Here is a 27,405-nt window from a genome sequence, read left to right on the forward strand (position 1 = left end):
CTATTCTGCAAAAATAGCGGGATAGAGGAGCTTCCTATGACTTTCTAGACTTTACCCAAATATCATTTTCTTATTGAGGACTTGCCTGTTCTTTTTATTTGATATTATTTTCCAGGTCTTTGCAACCTCCCCTATAATCTTTTCCTGATTCTTTTTTTCCCTGGTACTTATCAAATATTTTTTCAGGTATAGAAAATAATGGTGCATTTAAAGATACTGAGTTTGTGTTAATTTTCTATGTAAAATGTAAAATTAGATAATTTTGGAATATAAATGTTGCCTTAAATTATTTAAGCTTTCAGATGTTAGCAGCATTTAGGCCATCTATATCCAATAATTCCCATAGTTTTTTATTCCATTTTAGACAGTTATGCATAGTCAATATGAGAGCCAAATTCTAGACAGTAAAGCATTTTTTCTCATTTGATGGACACTGTGCATATTAATTCAGGTGTTCTGAGAAATGACAGCTGTGTAGAAATGGTAATGGCATTTTGTACTTTGTTCTGTTGGTTTAAGAGAACCATGGTGATGGCTACCTAGAAATTAGTATTGCCCTTAATCAAAGATAGATTCAGAATCCTGTATTTTATGTAGAGTTGACTCTTGACCAACATGAGGGTAAGAGGAGCCAACTACCTGTGCATTGAAAATCCATATATAACTTTTGACTCCCCCAAGACTTAATTACTAGTGCCTACCATTCACAGGAAGCCTTACTGATGAAATAAACAGTTGATTAATACATATTTTGTATGTTTTTTATATATATGTATATCATTTATGCTGTATTCTTATAATAGAGAAAAGGAAATGTTCTTAAGAAACATAAGGATGAGACAATATATTTATTATTCATTAAATGTAAGTGAATCATCATAAAGATTTTCATTATTATTATCATCATCTTCATGTTGAGGAGGAGGAGGAAGACAAGGGGCTGATCTTGTCTCAGAGATAGCAGAGGCAGAAGTGGAAGGGGAGGCAGGAGATGCAGACACACCAGTGTAACTTTAGGGATATACATTGTAATTGTTGCCTGACTTTTTGCTTTTTCATATCTCTAAAAAAATGTTTTCACATGATACCAATCCTTCTTCCACTGTTTTCTTTAATTTTAGTGACCATATCATAGAAGGGTCTATGTGATAAAAGAAGCCAAAAGAAATCTTCAATAATCAGACCACTTCTGTCAGATTGTCTAATATCAATTTGTTTTCTGACACTGCTTCTTCTATTTCTTCTTCCCCATCTTCTGGCACTGGTTTGGAAGCATTCGTCCTCATCAAGTGGTCTCCTGCCAATTACTCCTGTGTGGTGTCTGTTAGCTCTTGAATTTTTCCAAGATCCATACCTTGAAACTCTTTACCCCCACACCTCCACTTTTTTTTTTTTTTTTTTTTTTTTTTTTTTTTTTTTGCCAAATCCACAATCTCTTTCCTGATTTCCTTGATTTGCTCTGCTGCAAGTCCTGTGAAGCCATAGATAACATATGGCCACAGTTTTCTTCAGGAGGAATTTATTGTTTCAGGCTTGATGGCTTTCAAGGCTTTCTCTGTAACAATGATGACATCTTCAATGGTGAAACCCTTCCAGACTTCCATGATGTTCTTTCTATCAGGGTTCTCTTCCAAAGCTTTGACAGTGTTTTCCATAGAGTACCATGTGAGTGAGCCTTAAAGATCCTTATTACCCTGTGACACAGAGGTTGAATTAGAGATCTATTTGAGGACAAGTAGGCCGCTTGAACACCTTTGTCACTGAATTCATGGGGTTATGGGTGGCCAGGGGCATTGTCCAATATCAAAAGAACTTTAAAAGGCAGTTTCTTACTGGCAATATATTTTCCGACTTCAAGGACAAAATATTGATGGAACCACTCCAGAAAAAGAGTTCTTGTCCAAGTCTTCTTGTTGTACTACTGAAAGGCAGGCGTTGGTGTTTATCTTTTCCTTTCAAGGCTTGGAGTTAGTAACTTTATAGATAAGGACTGCCCTCCTCATAAACCTGACTGATTTTGCACAGCAGTAGAATTAGCCTATTTCTTCTTACCTTAAATCTTGGTGCTTGCTCTTCTTCCTTCCTAGTAAATATCCTTTGTGGAATTTTTTTTTCCCCGGAATAGGGCTGTTTCATATGCATGAAAAAACCTGTTCAGGCAGGTATCCTTTCTCCTCAGTGGTGTTCTTAGTGATATCTGGGAAATGGTTTGCTCCCTGTTCATCAACGAAAGCTGCTTCTCCTGTTATCTTGACATTTTTAAAGCCAGACCTCTTTCTAAAATTATCAAACGACCCTTTGTTGGCATTAAATTCTTCAGCTTTAGATTCTTAACCTTGCTTTTGCTTTAAGTTGTCATATAAAAACTTCACTTTTTCTTGAATCATATTGAACTTCATACTTACATAACGGCTTTCTCATAGCCCCCGTCACCCACATAAAGCTGCATTTTCAATATAAGATTTTTTAAAAAGATGCTTTGCAAAACTGTGAGACTTTTGCAAATTACTGGCATAGATGCAGTGACAGATTCATAGATTTCTTTTCTTTTCTTTCTTTTTAAATTTTTTAAATTTAAACAATGATCCTTAGGCTGGACTCATTTATCTTGAAATGGCAGGCAACCACAGCAGACCTCAATCTACAGTAGATATCAAGCAATTCAACTTTGTGTGTGTGTGTGTGTGTGTGTGTGTGTGTGTGTGGACTTTTCTCTGCTTCTTGGGAGTATGTAAAACATTAGTGGCACTTCGGATAGGTTCCCTGGTGCTTTTCAAGGTTTACAATATTGCACTAAACATGATGAAAAGGACACGAGAACCCTGAGAGATCACTTTTTACAGAGATAGATAATTTCCTAGAGAGATCCGCTGCTCATGTAGAGATGATATTTAAGCAGATACTTGCCACAGTTCGGCTCACCATAATAGCAACAAGAGGTAGCTAACAAATGATTACAGTATACAGTATGCACTACAGCTAATCTTATTCAGTTTTGATTTATTGCTGCATCTTTACATTTGTTTACATTTCTCTCCACTATGAATGGTGCCATGTATAATGGTGCCATGTATGATCTGTGTTTGTGTGCATAAGATTTGACAAATTTTGACTTCTTATACTTTGTCTCTATTTTGTGGTTGTAAACCATAAAAGACTTGTATCTACATATATTTTGTGCATTCCTGGCATACTTAAGTTTTTCTTAATGTTTTTGATATTTTTAGGCTACTTTGTTCATCTGGAAGGTTTCTCAAATTGTCACAAATCTCCAAAAATGTTTTTTTAAATTTTAAATTTGTGTATTGAAACAAATTCACAGATAACCGGACCTATACATTTCAAAATAGTATTGTTCAGGGTCAACTGTATTTCTCCCAATCCCTAAATAGGTTAGAATTATAAACAGGCCACAATGGGATGCTGATACAGTTGATTTTGCTGGAAATCACACTTTTTCATTAATTGCACTTCAGAATATTTTACTCTGTATGTTTCTTGACCTTTCTAATTATGATTTTTACTATGCAGTTGATTTTGTTTTAAATTGGAATTTTCCTGGAATTGTAAGAAAGTATATTTACATTTGCAAATTGGATTTCTATTTTCTGAGAAGGTAGTACTAATGGGCTTGTTAAGTGCTTGTTTTGATGAAATTAACACTAAAATTCCTAAAATTCCAGGTTACTGATTTATGTTTCTTTCTTATGTCATTCTCAGTTTGGTGCTCTTCACTGTTTGAATATGAAATACCCAGTTTGTATACATTTGTTTATTTGTAGTATTTGTGTGTATATTAGTGTACACGTGGAGAAATAGATTAAGTAAACAGAGCATTATTAGTGACAACGCATCTTAGTTGATTATAGAACCCTTTGGGGAAAATTGAACTCTAAATAATATTACGGAACACTTCCCATGTCCTGTACTAATTAATGTAAACTATACAACTGTAAGGGCTTCATATATAATCTTACAGTTTACTAATGTATTTAGTTCATTTCTTTAATTTTGCACTTGTGTTGACTACAAAGATTAGATTGTAACATACAAATCAAACATCTGGTAATTTCATCCAAAAAGGGTTCTGCTGAGGGTAAGAAGTTTATGTAATTTTTATTGGCATTATTTGTGTCACATCATCATTTGAATACGAACTTCTATATATTTTCAAATATGGGAGTATTTAGGTCAATGTGCTTAATTTTCCAATATTTTATGTTCGTATATAATTCATGATTGTTATGTGGAATATATGTATTTAAAATAAATGAAAGAATAGTGTCAGAGAAAAGGGTCTACAATATTACATTTTTAAATCTTTAGTAAATAGCTTATATCAGGCCTTCTGTGTTTAAGCTATAGTTATATCAATTTCCATGCAATGTAAGGAAAAAAATAATGAAAAGAGAAAAATGCTAATGATATCAGTGTATTAATGTCAGTTTGCACTATAGGGGGTAATGAAATGCTGAGCATGAAAATATAGATTTAAGATCTATTTGGTTGCATAAGCTAAATTCCAGGAAACCTCCCGAGGTTGTTTGTATCTGAAATAACATATGAACATGCTGAAGAGATTGCTAAGAAGTACCTAATTTTTATGGATGATTTTGAATGGACATTTACAGATGAAAACTGTTTAGTATTCTACTCAACTGCAGAGAACCTTCTCAAGGTAGTCTGAGGAAGCAGATAACAGGAATCAGTTTAATTATAGCTCTAGGGAAATGCGGATGGTGTTCATTGGAAGCATTAAAGATGTTCAAAAAGGTAGACATTTTCAGGGAATAATAATTTTAGATAATATTTTTACTGAATATATATTATGTATTAGACACCATTCTAAGTTTAAAATTCTTTATAGCACTTAATTCTCAAAATGAGGCTAAATTGAGAAAACTAAGTCTTGGAGAGGTAAATAGCTTATCCAAAGTCATAGAATTAATGACTGCTGAATTTGGGTTAGTTATTGGGCATTTCTTACTGTGGAAACTAGTTATTAATTGTTGTTTATATGCTCAGCATGTCCCAGTTTTTAGGCTGTTTCTTAAGAACCATCATGATTTTGAAATATGGCAGAATATTAGTAGTAGGAAAATTACAAGAAATAATCAATTTTCTGTCCTTTTCTCTTTTGTGAGTCCTACATCTCACTACCACATGCTCATAGTAGCAATACTGGTTTTTTGACTGAGTGGAAGATGGCTGAGAATTTTCTTCTGTATTATTTTATTTTTATTAGTTCCATAGTGGTATGCCTTGTATATAGTCTGTGATGTAAGGTACAGGGTAAGAATAAGTGACTCTCAAGAAGTTGGGAAAGTATCTACATTAGGAAGGCCTTTTTTTTTTTTTTTTTTTTTTTTTTCTGAGACAAAGCCTCGCCCTGTCCCAGGCTAGAGTGCAGTGGCGTGATCTCGGCTCACTGAAACCTCCGCCTCCCAGGTTCAAGAAATTCCCCTGCCTCAGCCTTTGGAGTAGCTGGGATTACAGGTGTGCACCAGTATGCCAGGCTAATTTTTGTATTTTTAGTAGAGACAAGGTTTCACCATGTTGGCCAGGCTGGACTTGAACTCCTGACCTCATGATCCACCCACTTTGGCCTCCCAAAGTGCTGGGATCACAGGTGTGAGCCACCGCACTGCTTCACACCAATATTCTTGCCACACCTGAATCAAACAATGGCAACAAACAAACTTGGAAACTTCTTCAGGTTCTTGGTAAAGGTCACTTCCAATCCTCTTCCTTTCCTGTCTCAGATTGGTAGGAAAAATGCTTCGACTATGAGACAGGTTGTAGCTACTAATTTATTCATCCATTAAACATTTATCTATTGATTATATACTGTGCTTCAGCTGCGATGTCTTTGCAATTTAATAGTGAATATCAATAGCACTGATGTTCACTGTCAGCGGGTTTACAGTGTATCAAGGGAGGCAGATGTTAAACAATAAATTCCATGCTTAACAGAGAGAGAGAAATATTAACTGATGTGAGTATATAACAAGAAAATCATGACCATAATTTAGACAGATGTGGTGCCTGAGAACATATAGCCTAGAGTCAAAGACATAATTAAGCAAGTAAACAAAATAATGTAAGGTGATCTAAGGGGAAATACAAGACACTGGGATCATATAAAGAGGTCACATTATCCTCCTGGAAGGGCTAAGAATAAATCTCCTAGAATAAGGCATGCTTATGTTTACACCAAAAGGTTGACTAGGTCTGAAGCCATCAAGTTTCAACCCTGGCCGCACATTGGACTTACCTGGGAAACTCAGAAAATATGGATGTCTGTACCCAATCATTCTACTTTATTAGCTCTGGGGTGGGTTCCAGGCATTCATAGGTTTTAAAAACTCTCCAGATGATTCTATTGACAGGATTGAAAAATAAGTCAACTGTCCTTAACCCTTGAGGAAGGAATAGAAAAAATCTACAGATAAAGACAACAAGGTACATTTTAGAAACTGAAAGTTATTCCAGTTCTAGTAATAAAAGTTAAGGGTGGGCAAGTAGATGGCTCTTGGAGTTTGCGGCAGTGAACGCATGATGAAGATATGATTTTTCTCCAGTGGTCCTCAGCAGCCATGGTGCATTGCATCTGGAGAGCTAAATTTGCTTAGTGTTGATGTCTCCTTGGGCAAGCATGGGTGGTTTCCTTGAACTCTTTACTCTCTTTGTATCTGTGCTACCATATGTGCTGTTTCTTTCCTTCTCTTCTTCACTGAGGAACTCCTGTTTATCCCTTGGGACTCAGCTTAAAAGAGCTAGGTAGTAGATATTTTAGCTATTGTGAGCACACAATCTCTGTTACAGCTACACAACTCTGTTGCAGTACAAAACCAGCTATGGACAATATATAAATGAATGGGTGTGGCTATATTCCAATAAAAACTTTATTTATGAAAGCTGAAATTTCATATAGTTTTCATGTGTCACAAAATGTTATCCTTTGATTTTTTCAACCATGTAAAATGTACAATTATTCTTGTATCATGTGCCATATAAAAATAGGCGGCAAGGAGATCTTAGCCCATAGGCATAGATTCCTCCACCAACATTCTAAGGTATTGTTACAAAAACCAATTTAGTTCTGACAAAAACTCTTTGAAGTAAATATTTGTGTTATTCTCATTGTACTGATATAGAAACGGAGACCCGGAGTAGTTAAGTAATCTGTCCAAGTCACACAGATGCCAAGAGAGAGGGGGGGACTTAAGAAGCAGTCTTACCTTTATCATTGTAATGCTGCTGTTCACTGCTAGTTATGGAAGTGTGCAAAGAAGCTTAGAGAAGGAATTAGAGATGAAACAATCAAAGTATTGTGAGATGTTACATCAATAATCTATATGGATGCTGAAGGCAACAACAAGGAGAAAGGATCAAAGACTTGGGATCAAATGGATCAGTGAAAGAGTGGGGGTGTTTAAGAGGTCAATAGAATACAATAAAAAGTACATATTAGGACCTAAAAAAAATTTGTTTCGACGCTAGATAGCCTGAGTATTTCAGAGGAAGTTCCTTCCATATATTTTCACATTATCGTGTTTCACATTCAACCAACATTTTATGTAGTCTGTGTGTGTTGTGTGTGTATACCTGTTCCTTTCTAGTTTGCAAAAATTGGCAAAGACAAGGCAAATAATTAAAAACAAGTGTGAAAGGTGCTATAACAGAGGTGAGCGGATCTAACCCAGCTTTGGGAGATAGAGAATGTTTTCTGCAGAAAATGCATTATCAGATATATTCTTCTACTCCTTCAGGTGAGGTGGAGTGAAGTGTTTGAAACAGAGAGTAGGATTTATAAAGGCCCAGAAGCAAGCCAGAGAACATGGTGGATTCTGGAAAGACTGAGTTTAGTATGGCTAGAAAACTGAATGAGGACAGAATTAGGGACTCATCAGAGATAAGACTGTACATTCAGTGAGATTAGAGTGGTAGGATAAGTTGGAGTGTCCAGATATCCAAATTGTATATTCAAGGAAAGTGGAAATCATCTGAGAGTCAGTGGGGTTCTTTGAAGGAATTTAAGCAGAAGAGTGACATGAGACATGGATTTTTGGAAGCTTAATCAAACTGGTGGAATGAAGATTGATGGGAAAAAGTATGGAACCCAGTTAAATGGCTATTTTAGTAGCACATGGGCTTGGATATTCTATTCTCCCATTTAATAAACCTGTAGCTATTCAATAAAGGACAGGAGAACATAATTGAACAAAACATTGTGCTGAATTGGATACATCTGAATTGCATAAACGTGATTTGTGCCAGCAGTTGGTAACATAGAGATAATTAAAATATTAAGGTCTTTTAATAATTACTTTGAATATGAAAATTTTACTTTTTTCATATATCATATTTAGCCATAAAATTACTTCTTTTAATCTTTGAAAGCTAGCAAAATACAAAGAATAGCTTTCCAACATATATGTATGTATGTGTATAAAACAGTAGAATCCATTTAATGACAATTTATTAAATGCAATGTGTATGAGGATTATGAGATCAAATAACAGTCAGAATTTCAAAGTAGTTTAATTCATTATTTAGTTCACTTGAAATAAAATGATCTTAAGGACTTAATTAGTGAAGTTTTACTTTGTTGTAACTTGAGATGACTTTTTGGAAAAAGAAAAAGCTTGGTTGAAACCTTTATTATATGTCTCTACTTGTATTGTTTTTTGAGGTGTGTACACTTGGAGAAAGTCATGATGTTAAAAGATATATTATAGACTTTGCGGTCCATTTTATGTGTTATTTACCTCTGTCCAATTGTGACTATGACAGTGGGGATGCATTCTTTTTTTTTTTTTTTTTTTTTTTTTCCAGGAAGATTACAGCCTTCATAGATGTGTTCATGTCTATCCTCAAGTCTTTATTCAGTTCTACTTTGGAGAATGGCTTCAGAGCAAAAAGATGAGATAATTTAAGCAGATAAAATGCTGTAGTTTTCAGAAACATTGTTCTTCAGAGTCATTTATTTACTAGAACAAGTAATGAGTTTAGTTTAAAATAAATATGAACATCAGGAATCAATTAGCCGGCTCAAATGACATTAACATATTATATGTATGTTTTAAGTTTTTTTTGCAGAGTTTTTATTTTGGGGTATAGCAGTTTGAGTGGTGAAGTGGAAGGAGCCTAGAGTTGGTATTTACACAGATGTTAAGAATAATCTTAGTTTGCTCTCTGGTTCTCAAATCTCTCTCTGCACAGGAGGGATAAGAACATATGGTTTGTGAGGGTTAATCCCTGTAAAGAACTTAGTCTAGCGACTGGCCCATATTAGGCTCTCCCTGGCAGTTATTATGATTATCATTTTCTTAGTTATGAGGTAAGAGAAAAGAACACATAAATAACAGATATCCTATTGGCCTAAAAACATAGTCAAGCAGGACTAGTGCAAAAAAAATGTTCTTGAACACCATTATAATTTTGTATCTCAGGCATGCTGAATGCTATTTGGCCAGCATATGGTCTACTCTGAATATTTTGCTTGTTTTTGAATACAGGTATGAAGCTAGTAGAATGTAAGTCAAGCAAGTACTCAAATAATGTTGTTTTGTTCAACTCGTTTAGTTATAGTGTTGATAAGAAAAAAAAAAAATCCGTTCCCAGTCAGGGCCACTATGTGGCAATTACGTGTTCTCCCTATGTCTGCATGGGATTTCACTGGGCACTCTGGTTTCCTTCCATATCCCCAAAATGTGTACAGAGAATTGCTGTCTCTAAATGGTCGCAGTCTGGTTGAGTGAGTATGTTTGTCCTACCATGAGATGGTGTCTTGTCCAGGGCTGGTTCCCACCCTGTGTCTTGAATGTTTGGGTTGGGCTCCAACCATCTGGGGCCCTGAACTGGGATAAGCAGGTTAGAAAATGAATGAACAAATTAATGAATGAATACAAATTATTGTCAAATATACATGTATAAACTATACCATAATTATCCAAATGCACATGATAAATAATGCAGTACAGAAGCACCCAGAGCTCATCATATTTGTGATTGATTCTGAACTGCATGTGGGAGGACATGCTGCTTACAATACCTTAATTTAACCCAGCCCTACTGTGACCACCGTCATTCATTGATTCACCAAAAATTGGATAAATAATTATTTTGTTTTCATTAATCGTTCTTAAGTGTATGTATAGCTCACATTTAGTTCAATGTTCAATATGAAAAGTGTTTTCAGTCTTTATTTAGAAGTTTGGTGGTGTTTTTTGTGACTGGAAATAGACTGTAGGAACTTAACTTTGGTTTATATCAATTAGCCTACGGTCAAATTGGTTTCATTAAAGTTCAATTGCTTAAAGTCGAAGTTTGCAAGAGCTTATCGAGGACGTTAAGTGAGGACTTACTATACATTGAGTAATATGGGTTCTAAAGTCTGTTTTTATAACAATACTTGAACTGCATTATTCATGTCCTGACTTGTTTAGTGACCTAAATAGATATGTAATTATGGACCAGAGAACTTGAAGATCTAAAAATGATAAAGTGTTTTTTTTTTTTTTCTAAGTGGCATATTTCATGTAGTGTGCTATTTGAAGGTTAATCCATGTTGTGTCATGTATCAGCCATCTTTTTTATGGCTGGATAGTATTTCATCATACAGACTACTTTTGGTTAATCCATTCATCTGTTGAAAGAAACTTGGATTGTTTCCACCTTTTGGCTCTTGTGAATAATGCTGTAGTGAACATTGGTGTTCAAATATTTAGTTGAGTCCCAGCTTTCAATTATTTTGGGCATATACATGGGAGTGGAATTGCTGGGTCATATGGCACTTCTGTATGAGTTCACTTAAATGAAATTTTTCGAATGAGGAACTAGAGACAGAAAGTATATAAGAAGTTGTCAGGGGTTAGGAGGTGGAAGGAAGGAGGAGTTATAGCATAATGGTGATGAAGTTTGTTTGGGTTGATGAAAAATTTTCAGAAATAGATAAGAATGATAGTTGTACAATATTGTGAGTGTAATTAATGCTACTGAATTATACACTTAAAAAACCTAAAATGTCAAATTTAATGTTATATGTATTGATCACAATTAAAAATAATAATAGTATAATATGCCAAAACCCACTGTACCCTTTTAAATGGATGTTTTGTATGGTATGTGAATTATAGCCCAATAAAGCTGTTTATATAAATGGATCATACTTACAAAGGAAAGTTTAAGTTTCCAAACATATACTATATTGACCACTTCAGAGTAGCTACAAGTACCTGGAATGAATTAGATTTGGGAAATTTATGCTTCCACTGACAAATAACCTAGTATTACATAATCTAAGGCTACATAAAAATGTGGAGGGGCACAATTACTAAATTATTCATCTTTAGGGACTTACAGTCTAAATCATGAAGTATGTAGTAATATCCATGAAGTAACTGGTAAGTTGAGAGAATAAAAATCAATAAATTACATATAGATAGATACATAAACCTTTGTGCACATGCATTTGTACCTGTATATAATTTGTAAATAATTAACAAAGGAAAGGACTAAAAAAGGCATTGTATTGTGTCACCTATTTTTTTAACACCTTTCTTTCAACTGCTCTTTGTGTGTACAAAATGACTAAGTAGGTGCACATTTTACAGTGTTTATATAATATTCATTGTAATTTGAATCTTCAAAATCACCTCTGTTTAGATTATGAATAGTTTATTAGTAACTCTGTTAGAAAATGAAATACAAATGCTAGCTTTCACTTGAATTCTACATAATGTTATTACTTGGAATTATTAAATATTTTATGAATTATAATCAAGATACATATGAATGTTTATAAATTCATATACAGGAAATTTTAAATTCCAGATGCACACATGCCTGTATACACACACGTGCGCGTGCACACACACACACACACACACACACACACCCCTTCTGTGTTGCTTAACCAAAATTTGATTACAGATTTGAGATATTTTGAATTTGAGAATGTTGTTATGGTTTATATTACTACCTGCTGCCCCACTCCCCAAACTCCCACCTAAATGTTAGGGAAGCATGGCAAGTGATAAATAGATTCAAGGTATGAAATGACATACTATCCTGTGTTAAAAATACTCATTGTTATATCAGATAGTTGTTCAGTTCTAGTTTTTTTTTTTTATTGTTTGCTTATTTTTCAGCTGCTCCAGTTGATGTACTAAAAGCACTAGATTTTCACAATTCTCCAGAGGGAATATCAAAAACAACGGGGTTTTGCACAAACAGAAAGAATTCTAAAGGCTCAGATACTGCTTACAGAGTTTCAAAGCAAGCACAACTCAGTGCCCCAACAAAACAGTTATTTCCAGGTATGTTTACTTTATTATTATTACTACTAAAATTATTACTACTTTTGTTCCTACCACTACTACTACTTTTAGTATTTCCTTACTAATTAGTATTTTTATCAGGTTAGATAATGCCCAATTATATGGTAAAATGCAATTCTTTCATATATCAGACACCAAATACTTTGTGGTCACCAAAGTAATGTAATGAAAATAACAAATAATTTAATAATTGCCAATCGTAATTCAGCACAATCACATTTGTGTGAAAATATGCTTATTTGAACATTTAGTAATTCATTACTTTGTTAGAACATAATATATGGAGACTGGATTTTATATCTAGCCTATTTCTACATGTAATCATATAGAGGTTATTCATCATGACTAGGGTATAGGAGGGAATCTTTCCCCTTAATGACTACCTCAGTTAATTTAATGGGCATTTGGATTTAAACATACTTAGTGCAGATTTTCCAAACATTAAGGTAAATGTTTCTGTTGAAAGAGATACTTTTTTTTTGCAAATAATTTTGCTTTATTTTTGCATGTTGTTCTTATCTAAAATATAAGAAAATTTAGTCACATCTCACAGTTACCTCTACTGAAACTAGAGGGTTTTTTTTTTAAATGTCAGCTGGCAGTTTTTCATAATGGTACTGAAAAGTACTTGCTAAATATTTGTTTTTCCTTCCATGAGAGCACTAATTGACCTAATAACACTAATTATCTAGAAATCATGATAATGTGGAGAAAGGGAATTGAGTGGTGAAATGACAATTTTTGAGCCTCATATTTTCAGAGCAGGTAACTTCTTAACTGTGCTTGCCTCCATTTGATACATACCAGTTATCTATGATTGGTTGATTGACGGGTGTTCTCATCCTTATTTAACAGAGGAGGAAATTGAATTTCACAGAGGCTCTCTGAGTTGACCAAGTTACATTGTGGTCAATATATAATCTAGGTTTGTTCTGCTCCATATATTTTATATGTTATCAAATGGTCCTTTCTGGAACTTTGGGATCTTCCCGGCAGCAATTTCTCATTTAAATTCTTCATATTATCCTATATTATCTCTGCTTGAGAAAATTTGAGTTTCCTATCTTCATATGAAACTATTTTCTAACAAGAGGAAACAAATATAAATCAAGGGATTTAAACGTTACAAAACAGCACAGTACACTTTTCATGGAAGGACATTTTAAAATATTTTGAAATACATTTATTTTGATTGTTCACTGATTCTTCCAATATATTTTCTGTTTTGCCATACTTTGTGGTGAACAAGAACAAACTGAAAATATAAAGAATGAAATGAACTTTTTTTCCGACTTTGAAAATAAAAAAATTAAAAAGATTATTAAATTCATAAAATACTTTAAAAATAGAATTAAAAAATTAAAAGTAAAAAGGTAAGTTGCTTTTTCTATTTATGTGCACTCTGCTGCATTTCCGAAAACATCCTTAATAGATAAAGGGATGGGAATTTTGAAGAGAGGAAAACATAGAAAAATATACCAATTAAAAACCTTTAGAAATACTCAGATTACAGGTTATAATTTTTATACTTTGGCTCATTATCTCAGGGTCAGTGTGTTCTGCATTCCAATGTGGTAGTTATTTAAAACCATTAATTTTATATAATTAATTTTAATACTATATATTTAAGTGATAAAAGCTATATAATCAACATTATCTGACTGCTTTCTTTATGATACAGTCTCATATAATTTCCACAATAGTTCCATGAGACAGATTAAATTATTAGGCCAGTCAATGGATAGGAAGGGCAAGTAGGATTTTATTTATCAAGAGCACATGGCTAGGAGATGGTGTGTTGATTCCATATATTGACTATTACGAATAATGTTGCAATAAATATTGGACTGCAGATATCCTTTCAACATACTGATGTCATTTACTTGGCGCATATAACCAGTAGTAGGATTAGTGGATGATATAACATAGGAGTGCATATGTTTTTGACATACTGATTTCATTTCCTTTGTATGTATACTCAGTAGTGGGATTGATGGCACTAGCTCTAATGTTTTGAGGAAACTTTTTACTATTTTCTATATGGATGTATTAATTTACATTTTTACCAATAGTATGAAACTGTTCCCTTTTCTCTACACCTTCACCGACACTTATCTTTTGACTTTTTGATAGTTGTCATTCACACTGGAGTGGAGTAATAGCTCATTGTGGTTTTGATTTACATTTCCTAATGATTAATGATGTTGAACCATTTTTTTATATACCCATTAGCCATTTGTATGTCTTCTTTGAGATATGTTTATTCAGACATCTTGCCCATTTTTAATTGGATTATTTTTTTTCTATTGAGTTGAGTTCTTTATATGTTTTTAATATTAACCCCTTCTCAGATGCATAGTTTGCAGATATTTTCTCCTGTTCTATAGGTTGTCTCTTGATTTGTTAATTTTTTCTTTTGCTTTGTAAATGCTTTTTAGTTAAATGTAATCCTATTTGGATGTGGTAGGGCTGGGATTTGAGCCAAATGATCTGACAAGATTCAGAACTTTCAATTGAGATACTGTACTGTTTTCCAGTTAACTACTCTATGCATACATTTATAGCATAAAAATGTATTAAAGCCTCTTGCTGTTTTTTCTTTTGTAATACATTTTAATAATTTCCACTTCATAAAACATCTTTCTACTACGTGGCTTCATAAGATTCTATTACATACATATTCGTATTTTATTTAACCAGTTTCAATCATTGCAGCTTATTTTAAAATTTTACTATTATAAATAGTGGTTTGGTGATTTGAAAGCATAATACGTTTACACATATGCATCCTCTCCACATACATTCTTGGTGGTAGAATTGCTGATCTACAATTGTTTGAACTTGAATCCAAGAGAGACATATTCATGTTTCTTTTATAGATGTATACTACTGCCTGTAATAGAATTTGGAATGAATGGATTGAAAAAGGAAGGTCTTGATATTGGGCTAGATATTGTGGATTACACATGCACATACACAATGGTTTTGCAAAAGGACAACTTTTAAACTGAAAGCGTCTCATTTCTCAGATAATAATGCTTGCTTTATTTATATGCCAGAGTAGTAAGAGGATCAAATAAGATATATTTGTAAAACTATTTTGAAAAATAAAACCCACAACTTAACATGCAGTGTTTTATAAAAATATAAGTATTCTTTACTTAATTATTTGAGATATACTTAGGATAATTGTTTAAATGATGTATTTGTTTAACAAATGTTTAGTAAGTACCAATGTAGATCAGATTGTATGCTAGATATTTGGCACATGATTGAGAGAAAGAAAGAAAAACGGAGTCTGCCTTCTTGAATTTAAAATCAAGTTAGTCAATTACCCTTATAGTTCTGGCTCATAATGACATACACTTCTTTAATAAGAACCAATATGCAGTGAAACTGCCTTGTTTCATATTAAGAACTAATAGAAAACTCTGAAGCTTTTAAAGAAACAACAAAAATAATACGTTTATAAATTGGGTCATTACAATGCTTCTTTAAAACGGGAATGTATGGCTAGAGACTAGACAAAGCCAAAACATACGAACTTTATGCCAAAATTAGTACTTAAATAAGTGTTTTAAGAGTGCTGGCTATGTGTTTGATATTTACTGGTATCATGATCCCGTTGCCTAAATCAAATTTAATTTCATATAGCCATTGTGCTTTAAGTACTTTAAGTGAGTGGCTTTAAAGTTTGACTATAGCTTGGATAAAAATTGAAGAGAAACCTTAATAGAGGACCCCTATTTATTTATTAATCTGTTTACTATTCAAAGTTAGTCGATTTATAAAGGCCATGTAGAAAGTTCAAAAATACTACAGTGATCTAGGAACAATGTAGAAATTGGACATTGGAAATTTCTAACTCTTTGGCCTTTTCTTCTCAGGTGGACCTTTTCCAGAAGACTTTTCAATATTATTTACAGTGAAACCAAAAAAAGGAATTCAGTCTTTCCTTTTATCTATATATAATGAACATGGTATTCAGCAAATTGGTGTTGAGGTTGGAAGATCACCTGTTTTTCTGTTTGAAGACCACACTGGAAAACCTGCCCCAGAAGACTATCCCCTCTTCAGAACTGTTAACATCGCTGATGGGAAGTAAGTCACAAAATAATACAATGTTTTAACTATGCTGATGTCATTATTTTTATTCAGTCATTTAACAAATATTTATGAAGTATGATACAGTTTTTCCAGTGGCTGGTGATAAATAAATGAGCAAAAAATACATAAAGACATAATTTATAGTATGTACAGGGAAACAACAATGCTTTCAAAATAAATCACTAATAAATAGTATAGCAGGTGATAATAAGTGAGAAAGAAAAAGAGAGCAGTAAAGAGGACAGGGTGTGGCAGTGGGGTGGGTACGGTTTTAAGAAGTGAGATCAAGCCAAATCCCACTAAGAAAGTGATATGTAAAAAAGGTGGAGTGCTTGCCATGCTGATAATTAAAAGCCTAGTGTTCCAGGAGAAGCAGGAAGCAAATACAGTCTCTGATTCCAGGGTGTGGACAATTTGTTCCAAGCAATATCAAGGATACCAGCATGGCAGGAGAAGAGTGGGATGATGAGGATGGAGAAGCAGAGGGAGGCCAGATGGTATAACACATTGTAGGAGGTTGTAAGCACTTTGGATTGTACTCTGAGTGAAACAGGAAGTTACTGGAGGCTTTTTGAGCAGAAGAATGATCTAATTCGACTTGCGTTTTACTAATAATACTGGAGATCAGAGGAAGCATTATAGAGTACTGATATGTGCCACGTGCTAAGCTCTTTATACACTGTTAACTCATTTAGTCCTATTGATTCCTTTAAGAAAGTAATGTTAATAAACTAATTTTACTGGTAAGGGAACTGAGGCTCAGAGAGTTTAAGTAACTTGCCTAAGTCATATAGTTGGAGAGTGATAGAGATGGGGTTTGAACTCAGGAAGTCAGGCTCGCACTGCGCTCCTTTGCAAATCATGCCGAATTCTGAATTATGCATAGTGGTCATTCCCTTTCACTTATGGAGCAGTTAAATAGAAATTTATGCTTATTAAGTTTACTCGATATTTTATCACTGAATCCAGACCTCTAAAAAAACTTCATCCGAAATAGCACATTTGGTCAGAGATGTAAGAAGGAAGTAGCAGTGCTCATTGACACTCATTACATTTTTGTCAGGACCACAGAGAAACTCTCAAGTCTCAGTGTTACAAAAAAACAAAAAACAAAAAACAAAAAAAAAGCAGGCTTTTACAACTAATTTACATTATTATCCTATGAACAAATTAGATATAATAGCACATTGTGTTTCATTTTTTGACTGTTAGCAAACTCCATACTAAGAGTTTAGTCTATATTTGGTAATTGTAGAAAATATTTTGAACTTATCTTATTATTCACACCTTATTTTTCCTTAATCCTACTTTCCTAACTGAAAAAAAGAAAAAAAAAACTTCAATTTATTGCAGCCCAGACCACATTCTATCGAAAACTAACAGACAGTGTTTAATATGAATAAATCCTTAAAGGAAAACATGAACAAATAAAAACAAAAAAATGGAGGATGTTCAATAAATATTTTTAATTGATTATCAAACAGAACAAGAAGTTATATTTACATATATCACAGTAGTAAAATATTATCTTGATAATATATTGAATATAATTCATACCTAGTAGTATTCATTTTTTTCATTCATATATGCCTTCAATAACAATTTGTTAAATGCTTACTGTGTGCTAGATAGGTCCTATACTTTTACTTGAGACTGTTAAAATGTGACATATTTGTGGAGCTCAACTGACATAGTAATTTAGATGCAAAAATATTGGTATTTAAGCATAGTCTGATTTTTTTCAAGAACAATCATGACATTCATCATGAATGAACATTCATTCCATACGTACTTATCTATTAGCCACCACTTGGCTGGTAGTCTGTAGAGCACAGCAGTTGTAGCAATGAACAACCCAGGTGAAGTTCCTCCACTCCTGGAGCTTAAATATGTGAAGTGCTGATAGTTCTGTGAATGAAAATAAATCAAGGTAGGAAATGTAGAGTGTACTATTTTAGATAGGGCAGTTTAATATGAATGAATCCTTAAAGTAAAACATGAGGTTTTACTCATATTTTTTTGATGAGGTTGCATTAAGCAAAATCACAAAGGAAGTGAGAGTATAGCCATGTAGGGATATGGAGAAAGAACAATTCTTCCAGAGTGAAGAACCTGTGCAAGGGGCAATAAAAAGACATCCTTGTGGTTGGGATGCCGGGAGTCCAGGGAGCATCTGAACTCATGAGGTTATAGAAGGCTAGGGGACCCTCATATGAAGCTGAGTAAGGGCTTCAGTTTTTACTGTGAGTATTGTATTTGGTAGTTTTTAAGAATGCAAACCCTTGATCTGACTTATATTTTTAAAAGGTGGTTCTGGTTGCATAAGAGTAGAAGCAGAGGTCAGTTAGGAGTCTAGCTGTGAGAGATGCAGCTTGGACTAAGTTGAGACACAATGGATTCTGTTTATACTTTTGAATTTATGAACTGATAGAATTTTCTGACTATAGGAGTGTGTAGTATGAGAAAAAGAGAATAATTAAGAATGCCTCTAAGGCTAAATGTTAATTTAGTATTTGGATATTATATATTATACCATGATTATGACATCATTATCACAGCCTACATTAATTAAACACAAATATCAAGTTTAGAGTTCTAATCAATTTTAATTATTGAAATTGTTTTTATTTTCTGTTAATGAAAAGCACATACCTATAATACTGGGAATGGTGTAAGTGAAGATGCAGATTTCTTGGCATGAAGTATGTGTAAATTTTACTCTCACTCTATTAAGTATCTCCTTGTATAAATCTTTGCTCAATTCATACCAAGCAGACACCTATGCCAGTTGAATGTTCTAGTGGAAAGACCAAAGATTAAGTGTATATGGAAATACACTTGGTCACCATGCCAAGTCACATGAAACAGACATTTTAGGAAGGCTCCTGCAACTTTTTGGGTATTTTATTTTATGGATCTAGTCCTAGACACTTCTGGAATATTAATCTAGCACTTTTCATTTGGAAAAAATATAAAATACAAACCAGACTGGCTTGCAGAATCTGAGTGGGCTTCATTTAATGGTTTATGTTAGCACCATACATTGTTAATAAAACCCACCATTTTACAGTATGGTTAGGGAATGTGCGTTTCCAAAGAGCTGGCCGTGTCTCCCCAGCCAAGCCTGTCATCACTGCGCTGAATTAGTTGGAGCAGTAGCTGCAGAGTGAATTGAGACTCTCATTCCACACATGTGTTGACTATGTTTTCTTTCAGTTTTCCACTTCCTGCCAACCCTGGAAAGAAGAAAGATATTGTGTCTCAGTCTTGGATCCTGCCTACAGTAGTGATCTATAACTGTCTTGAAATTAAAGTGGGAAAATAATGAAAGCACTTGAAATAAATGTGAATAAAGACAGAGAAGCACATTGTGTTTTACAATTAGGACGTTGACTTGCTCTAGATGGAGCACTCATTCAATTAGTAGACATACCCTTTTACAGTCAATCTCAGGGGATCATTAGAGCAGATTTTTTTTTAAATGGAATTCCACTTTGGAAGAAAGCATTTACGTACTTGGAAACTATTACTTACCCCATATCCCACCCTAATCTCTATCAAATACCTTCATCAGGACACAGTGAGATTAAGCTTTTGTAACTACAACACAAAGTGAAGCAAAGGATGGGCACTTCCTTATCAGCACAGACAGCTAATTCTACTGTGCATTTTATGCTGCTTGTGTCCCTTTGAGTACCTAGCACTGTTGGGTAAAGAGTAAGTAGTCACCTGTTAACCGGCTGCTTAATAAATGAGCCTACATTTTTTGTATGATTTCAATTCATTTTTATAATTTAAAATGCACAGTATTTTAATGTGAATACTGCTTTGGCAACCACTGTTTTTTTGAAGCTTACAAAAGAATTACTTGTCTTTTTTAGGTGGCATCGGGTAGCAATCAGCGTGGAGAAGAAAACTGTGACAATGATTGTTGATTGTAAGAAGAAAACCACGAAACCACTTGATAGAAGTGAGAGAGCAATTGTTGATACCAATGGAATCACGGTTTTTGGAACAAGGATTTTGGATGAAGAAGTTTTTGAGGTAAAAATAAATCAAACTCTAAGCTGAATATTGACAAATCAAATGAACTGGGTTAACAACAGTAAAAATACTGCTTTATAGCAATATGTTATAAAGCAAAGTTGAAACTCTAAAGGGTGACCTAGTTTCTTCCTCTGTGAGTATAGTGGTGATGTTTTCTATTCTTCAGTAAGAGAATGACCAGACAATGGTGACTGTAACGCCTGGGAAACATTTACAGGGATTGGTTGATTTGAACACAGACATGCTATTCTCCTGGAAAGGACAAACAGCTTAACTCTTAGTACTTTGTATTATTTTCTTTGCAGAAAAGAACATTTTCTTCCTTTCATTCTATGGGAGGTTAATTTAGAGAGATGTATATACAAGTCATATGTTTTGCCTTCCTCTGTTCTTTGTGAATGTTTTTTAAGGTAAAATAGAGATCATATTGCAAAATATAAATTTTAAGTTTATAAATCACTTTAAAAAATAATGTAAAGATCATGGTAAGATATTTCCATCTAATTATATTTCACTAATTATGATAATCACATTCTTTTAGTTCTCCAATCATTGGACATGGCAATTTATGCTTTAATTTTCATTTAGTCGTTTTTTAAAAGAATGAATGATCTGAATTCTGACACAATTAAAGGATGCACTCTCCAGGCATTATTTATTATTTTGGTGGTTGTTTTTAAACAATTTGAGTCATTTCTTTGTCAAGGTGTAATGAAGTAAAGTTGTGTAATATATTACAAATTAATAGACAGTTTCACCTGGAGATTTGCTATATTTTATGATGTGTGAATATACATATACACATGTGTACACACACACACATATATATACACAAACATACAGACAGTATGTATTTTCATAAACAGAACAACGTTCATTCAGAGCATCAGCTAGACTATTTCGCTCCTGTACTTATATATATAACCTACAGTGTAGTTTTGTTTAAAATTTTTATTACAATTAACATTTGTGAAAGTTCCATGTTATTTGAGATGCTATTGTTTCTGACTTTTATCCACTAGTGTGTACCTAAGCCTTTAACACTACATAAAATATTTTAAACTACCATATCATGCTGGATTATGTAAATGATAAACTGATTTGAGTAGTATATAATGGAAATATACTCTCGGATCTCCCAATATCTAACATTGATTGCATGCACATGATGATAAACAATTATTTAGTCATTGAATAAATAAATATTAATATAATTTATAGTCTTGAAAAACCTTCTTTTGAAAATAAAACTATTTATAAATATGTTTCATGTGAATTATGAATAAATTATAATTTATTTTTGTAACCTACACCTTATTTTCCAGGAACATAAATGTGTAAGACAGAAGAACAATATCAATGGAATTTCTTTCTTTTTTAAAAAATTGATTCTTAGCTTTGTAATACTATATGCCACGTTCTGAATCCTGGAGTAACTCCAGCTCTTTAGTTGGAGAAACTATTAAAACATTAAGAAAAGTAATGTTGAAAGGATTCTTTAATGAAACCTTTAGCGAATGTGACAATGAGTAGTGAAAAATAAGTTTATTAAGCTGCTTTGCATCCTAGAGTTTCATGAAACCCTATGAAGTTTTAAATAGAACATTTACTTACTATTAAGTGTAGTTAGTTTATAAAATGTTAATGAATACAGAACTTACTCTCTCAGGTTTATCTTTTACAATCTTTGACCAGTTACAGAGGGAAACTATTTTTGCTTAATAAAAATATTGAGATGGCTTTAGAGTAGAAATCTTTGAATTGGATGAAATTTAGTGTTTATCTAATTCATATACTTAAATAGCCATCAGATATAAGATTCAGGTCTTACTTTCTTAATTATATTATTTATGTATATATGAAATTTCAATAACAATTTGGTCTCTTTCTACTTGAAAATAGAGCATGAAGAAAATAAGTAATTCAAGTATATAGATGTTTAGTCCGAATTTAAAATTCTCACTCTTTTGTAAAATTAGTTCATTCTACCTCATGTTCATATATCTTTTCGTAAAAACTTATTCGAGTATGTATTTCCTTTTATTTTTGGTTTATATTATAGTACCTATATACTTATGACTCTTTGCAAGTAAACACATAGAATTTAAACTAAAAATGATAGGAGATAGAAATTGTACTGTCTATACATTATGTTAGTGTTTTATAAATAGTTGTGATGATGAAGATAATATAATACCTGTGATTTATTAGTCTGAAAACTAGAAATGTCACTTTTTCAGATATAGTATAAGTCAGATTTAGTTGCAGATTTGTTTAGTATATGTAATTTCATGTATACACTACCCTACATTAATAGAATGGTACTACTATGGTAAAAAATATTAAACATGGTCATATTTGAGTTCCAATCTAATGACTTTTTAGAATTCAACATTATACAGATAAAAGCAAAGCTGAAGATGATTTTAAAGTTTGAACAATTATAGTTTACATATTATGCTCATCATATGCTCATCACGAGATGAGCATATAGACTCGTAATTCAGATTTTATAATTTCAGCATAGCAGAGTGAGTACATGAATTGATTTGGGGATGACAAAAATCTGATTTTGAATCCCAGCATATAGCTTAATATTCAATCTTCTCTGTATAATTACTGTATATCAGTTTCAAATGGGAAATATAATAGAATCTTCCTCATAGGACTTATAGAAAAATGAGCCAATGTATGTACAATCTTTAAGATACTAGTATAAATATAAATATATATAGATTTATACACATACACACATATGTAATATAAATGTGGTTGTATGTTGTTAACTTAATTATCCATTAATGTGTACTTTTACAAACATTATTATAACTTCTTTTTCTTATGATTTTACAACGGTGACATTTCAAATTCTTTTGACATGGGCGACTAACAGTGACCTATCTATCAGTCTAAATTCCTCGTTGGTCCCTCTGTCTGTCTTCTAAAAGTCCTCATGGGTCCGTCTGTCTGTGTTCTAAATGCAGTACTTCTTTTCTGAGCTACAGCAGTTTTACAAAGTACCTTGTAGAGATTAGATACATTTGTCCCCTCTAGACAGAGGTAACACCTGAGTACAGACCTTAATAAGTGGAACGTGGTCTGACTTAATATTTCCATGAAAGCGAAAAAAAAAAAAAAAAAAAAAGTCCTTCCAACACTAATCAATAGCCTTGATTTTTTTTCCTGCTTGATAAGATTCAAAGATGTGAGGAAAACTAAATTAGAAGAATTGTATTGCTTGTATTTATTATCAATACAATTATTTTTGGAGTCTTCAAGAAAAATTCTTTACTAAATTGCAAGTTATAGCCATTGTTCAAGTTTTCAAAACATTGTTATTTCTATTTTCTTTTTAAAAAATAATCAGAACAGATTATTGCAGGCCTTTTATTTTTTTTAACAAATAGCCATCTTCGGGGAGATTATTTATTTCATTGAAACAATGAGTAAAATACGACACATGATGGCCATTTGAGTAGAAAAGCTTTGTGATGAACATTTTGCATTTTTTCAAACTACTCAGAAAATATTTTGAATATAATTTTCTATGGAGAAACCAATGAATAATAATTTATAAAAGCTATGCTATTTGATAATTCTACAAGGCCTGAAAAAAGTAAGATTATTAAACTCTTTTGAGATGGCTTTTGAGATGGCCAAAAGTAAAGCCACCTCAAAAGCCATTAAGAGTTTGATTATTGCTTTATGGTGTCCATATATCTTTTTAATGCATATATTATCCAAGATACACACTTTAAAGTTGAATTTTAGACATAGTTTTCCTATAGAACAATGTTATAAGATGGAGATAGCCTTTCCATTTATCCACTTTCCCCAGTCTAGATGCATTTAGTTCATGCTTTTTGTGATTTTTTTCTAAATTTATTGAGTTACAACTGAATCACAGTAAACTGCAAATATTAAAAGTATACCATTTGATCAGTTGTGACTGATGTATACAACTGTGAAACCATCATCATAATCAGGAAAATAAACATTGCCATCTCAACCAACAGATTCCTCATCACCTTTTATAATTCATTCCTTCTTCTATACTAACCCCAGACAATCATTAATTAGCTTTTTATCACTGTAGCATTTTTGGTACTTTTACAAATGGAATTATACTGGATGCATTCATTTTAACTTAACTCATTTTAACTCATTTTTCTTTTCCCTGTTATTAACAGTATGTTGAATTACGTTGATTGATTTTTCAAATATTTAAAAACAACTTTTCAATCCTTAGAGTTCTATAGACCCTACTGGTGATGTAGTATGTTGTCTTATTTATATAACATACAATTCAGTTCTTACTCAGTAAAATGATCTTAAGATTTAACAATATTTTTTGTATTTATTATTATCGTTATTATTATTGTTTTGCTGAGTAGGATTTTAACACATAGCTAAACCAAAATGTGTTCATTCATTCACCCTATTAGTGGGCATTTGTGTTGCTTCCAGGTTATGGCTTCTATTAAGCCACTATGAACATTCATGTATACATTTTGCTTTGTTTGGTTGAATACCTAGATGTGGAATGAATGGGTTATTTGGTAGATGCATGCTTAACACACAAAAAAGAAAATTATCAAACTATTTTTCAAAGTGGCATTAACCATTTTATACCTTCTTCAGCATGTATGAGAGTTCCAGTCGTTACATATCCTTGCCAACCTCTGATATGTTCAGTCTTCTTCATTTTAGGCATTCTAGCTAGATGTATTGTAGTGTTACATTGTGGTTTTAATTTGCACTTCTCTCTTGACTGATGATGTTTGCATTTTGCCAGGTGCTTGTGGGCCATTGATGCATACTGTTTTGTAAGGTGTCTTTTCAAATTTTTTGCCCATTTAAAAAAGTGGAGCTACTTGTCTTTAGTTTAAGGAGTTAGTTTAGTTTTACAAATATCCTGTATATAGATTTTTTGTCTGATAAATGTTCGCAAATATTTTTTCCAGTATGTGACTTGCCTTTTTTTTTTTTTTAAATTTTCTTAATGGCGTCCTTCAAAGTGTAAATGCTTTTAATTTTGATAAAGTTCAGTTTATCAGTTTAGAAACTTTTACTCCAAGATCACAAAGATTTTCTTCTATTTTTAGTATCAGAATGTTGTTGTTTCAGGATTTGCACATAGGTCATGTCCCATTTTGAGTTAATATTTGCATATGATGTAAGGTAAAGGTCAATATTCACTGTTTTCTACATAACGATATCCAGTTCATTCAACACATTTTTCTGAAATGACTTTCTTTTCATGATTTGTATTGTCTTGGCTTTAAAACAGAAATTGACTACTAATTAGTGTACCTATTACTGAACTCTCTACCTTATTTTATTTATTCATTTATTTATTTTTTACTAACTCCAAAATATCTTGATTATTATAGTTTTACAGAAAGTTTTTAAGTCATGTGGGTAAATACTCCTACTTTTTATTCTTTGTAAAACATTGCTGTAGTTAATTTTGGCTCATTTTCATTTCTACACACATGTTAGAATAAGCTTATTAATTTCTACAAAAAGTTGTAGTTTTAATGGGGATTTCATTTAAGTCAAAGATCATAATGAAGAGAATTGAAATTTTGAAAAATTGTGGAGTTTTTCTATTTCCTATACATAGTATAACTCTCCATTTATTTTGGTCTTGTTTAATTTTTTTACAATGTTTTCTAGATTTCAAGGTAAATGTCTTGGACATCTTTTATTTAATTTGTTCCTACCTATTTTTCTTCTTAGTGCTACAGTAAATGAATTTGTTTTTAATCTCATATTTGAATATTTTCTTGCTAATATAGAAAACACAATTTTTTGTATTAACCTTCTGTCCTATAGCCTTGTTAAATTCATTTATTAGTTCAGGGTTTTTTTTTTTTTTAATGTAAAAAATTATATAATCTGAAAGTAGGGACCATTTCACAAGTTTTCTATTTTTATGCTTTTTACTTGTTTTTCTTATCTTATGCCAATCAATGGGATATATATTGAATATGGCATTTATATTATATTGAATATAACTTGTGTAAGCAGGTATTCTTACTTTTTTTTCTGACCTCATGTGGAAAATAATTCAGTCTTTCAGCATTAAGTGTGATGTTGGCTGAAAGTTTTCATTGGATGCTGTTTATCAGTTTGAAATTTACGATTAGTCTTAGTTTATTTGTTATCATGAACATGTACTAAATTTTGTAAAATGCTTCTTCTACGCCTATTGAAATGATCATGTAGGGGTTTTTTTTCCTGTTAGTAAGCTGAATTACATTGATTGATTTTCAAATATTTAGAAACAAGTTTTCATTCCTTAGATGTATATAGAGTCCTCTGTAGTCATGTAGTATATTATCTTATTAATATAACATAAAATTTCATTTTCTAAAATATCTTTAAGAATTTTTAGTCTATATTAATGAGGTATACTAGTCTATGAATATCTATATTGATAATATCTTTGTTAGGTTTTGATAGCTTTATCCTGGCATAAACTCATCTGCTCAGTGATCTCTCCTCATCTATTTTCTGAAAACTTTCTTATATTACTGATGTTATTTCCTTCTTGAATACAGGATAGAATTAAGCAGTGAAAATTTCAGGCCCTGTTTTCTTTTTAAAATTGTTTTAACATATTCAATTTCTTTACTCGATACAGGTTAATTTAGTTTTTATGTTTCTTGTTGCGTCGATTATGTTGTTTTATTTTTTCAATAAATTTTTCTAGTTCAACTAAGTTGTTGGATTTGTTCATATAAAGTTGTTTGTAGCATTTCATTGTTTTAAATTTTAATGTCTTTAAATTTTCTACGGAAAACTACTTTTTATTCCTGATATTAATAATTTTTATTTTCCCCCAGATCAATAATTTGAACAGGTACTTGAAAATTTTGTTGGTATTCTCAACAAACCAGTT

General features: G+C 32.4%; 1 protein-coding gene across 2 annotated transcripts in view; it reads left to right on the top strand.

The window, feature by feature from the left end:
• The window catches only part of COL11A1 (collagen type XI alpha 1 chain), a 218,994-nt gene that overhangs the window by 12,924 nt on the left and 178,665 nt on the right, over positions 1–27,405 (top strand). For both annotated transcript variants that reach the window (XM_007977793.3, XM_007977794.3), the window contains exons 2-4: positions 12,156–12,323; positions 16,232–16,445; positions 20,333–20,495. In XM_007977793.3, coding sequence (XP_007975984.1) covers positions 12,156–12,323; positions 16,232–16,445; positions 20,333–20,495 — 545 coding nt within the window. The remainder of the gene's footprint in view (positions 1–12,155; positions 12,324–16,231; positions 16,446–20,332; positions 20,496–27,405) is intronic.

This window comes from Chlorocebus sabaeus, chromosome 20 (assembly GCF_047675955.1).
Source record: "Chlorocebus sabaeus isolate Y175 chromosome 20, mChlSab1.0.hap1, whole genome shotgun sequence".
Classification (NCBI taxonomy): Eukaryota; Metazoa; Chordata; class Mammalia; order Primates; family Cercopithecidae; genus Chlorocebus; species Chlorocebus sabaeus.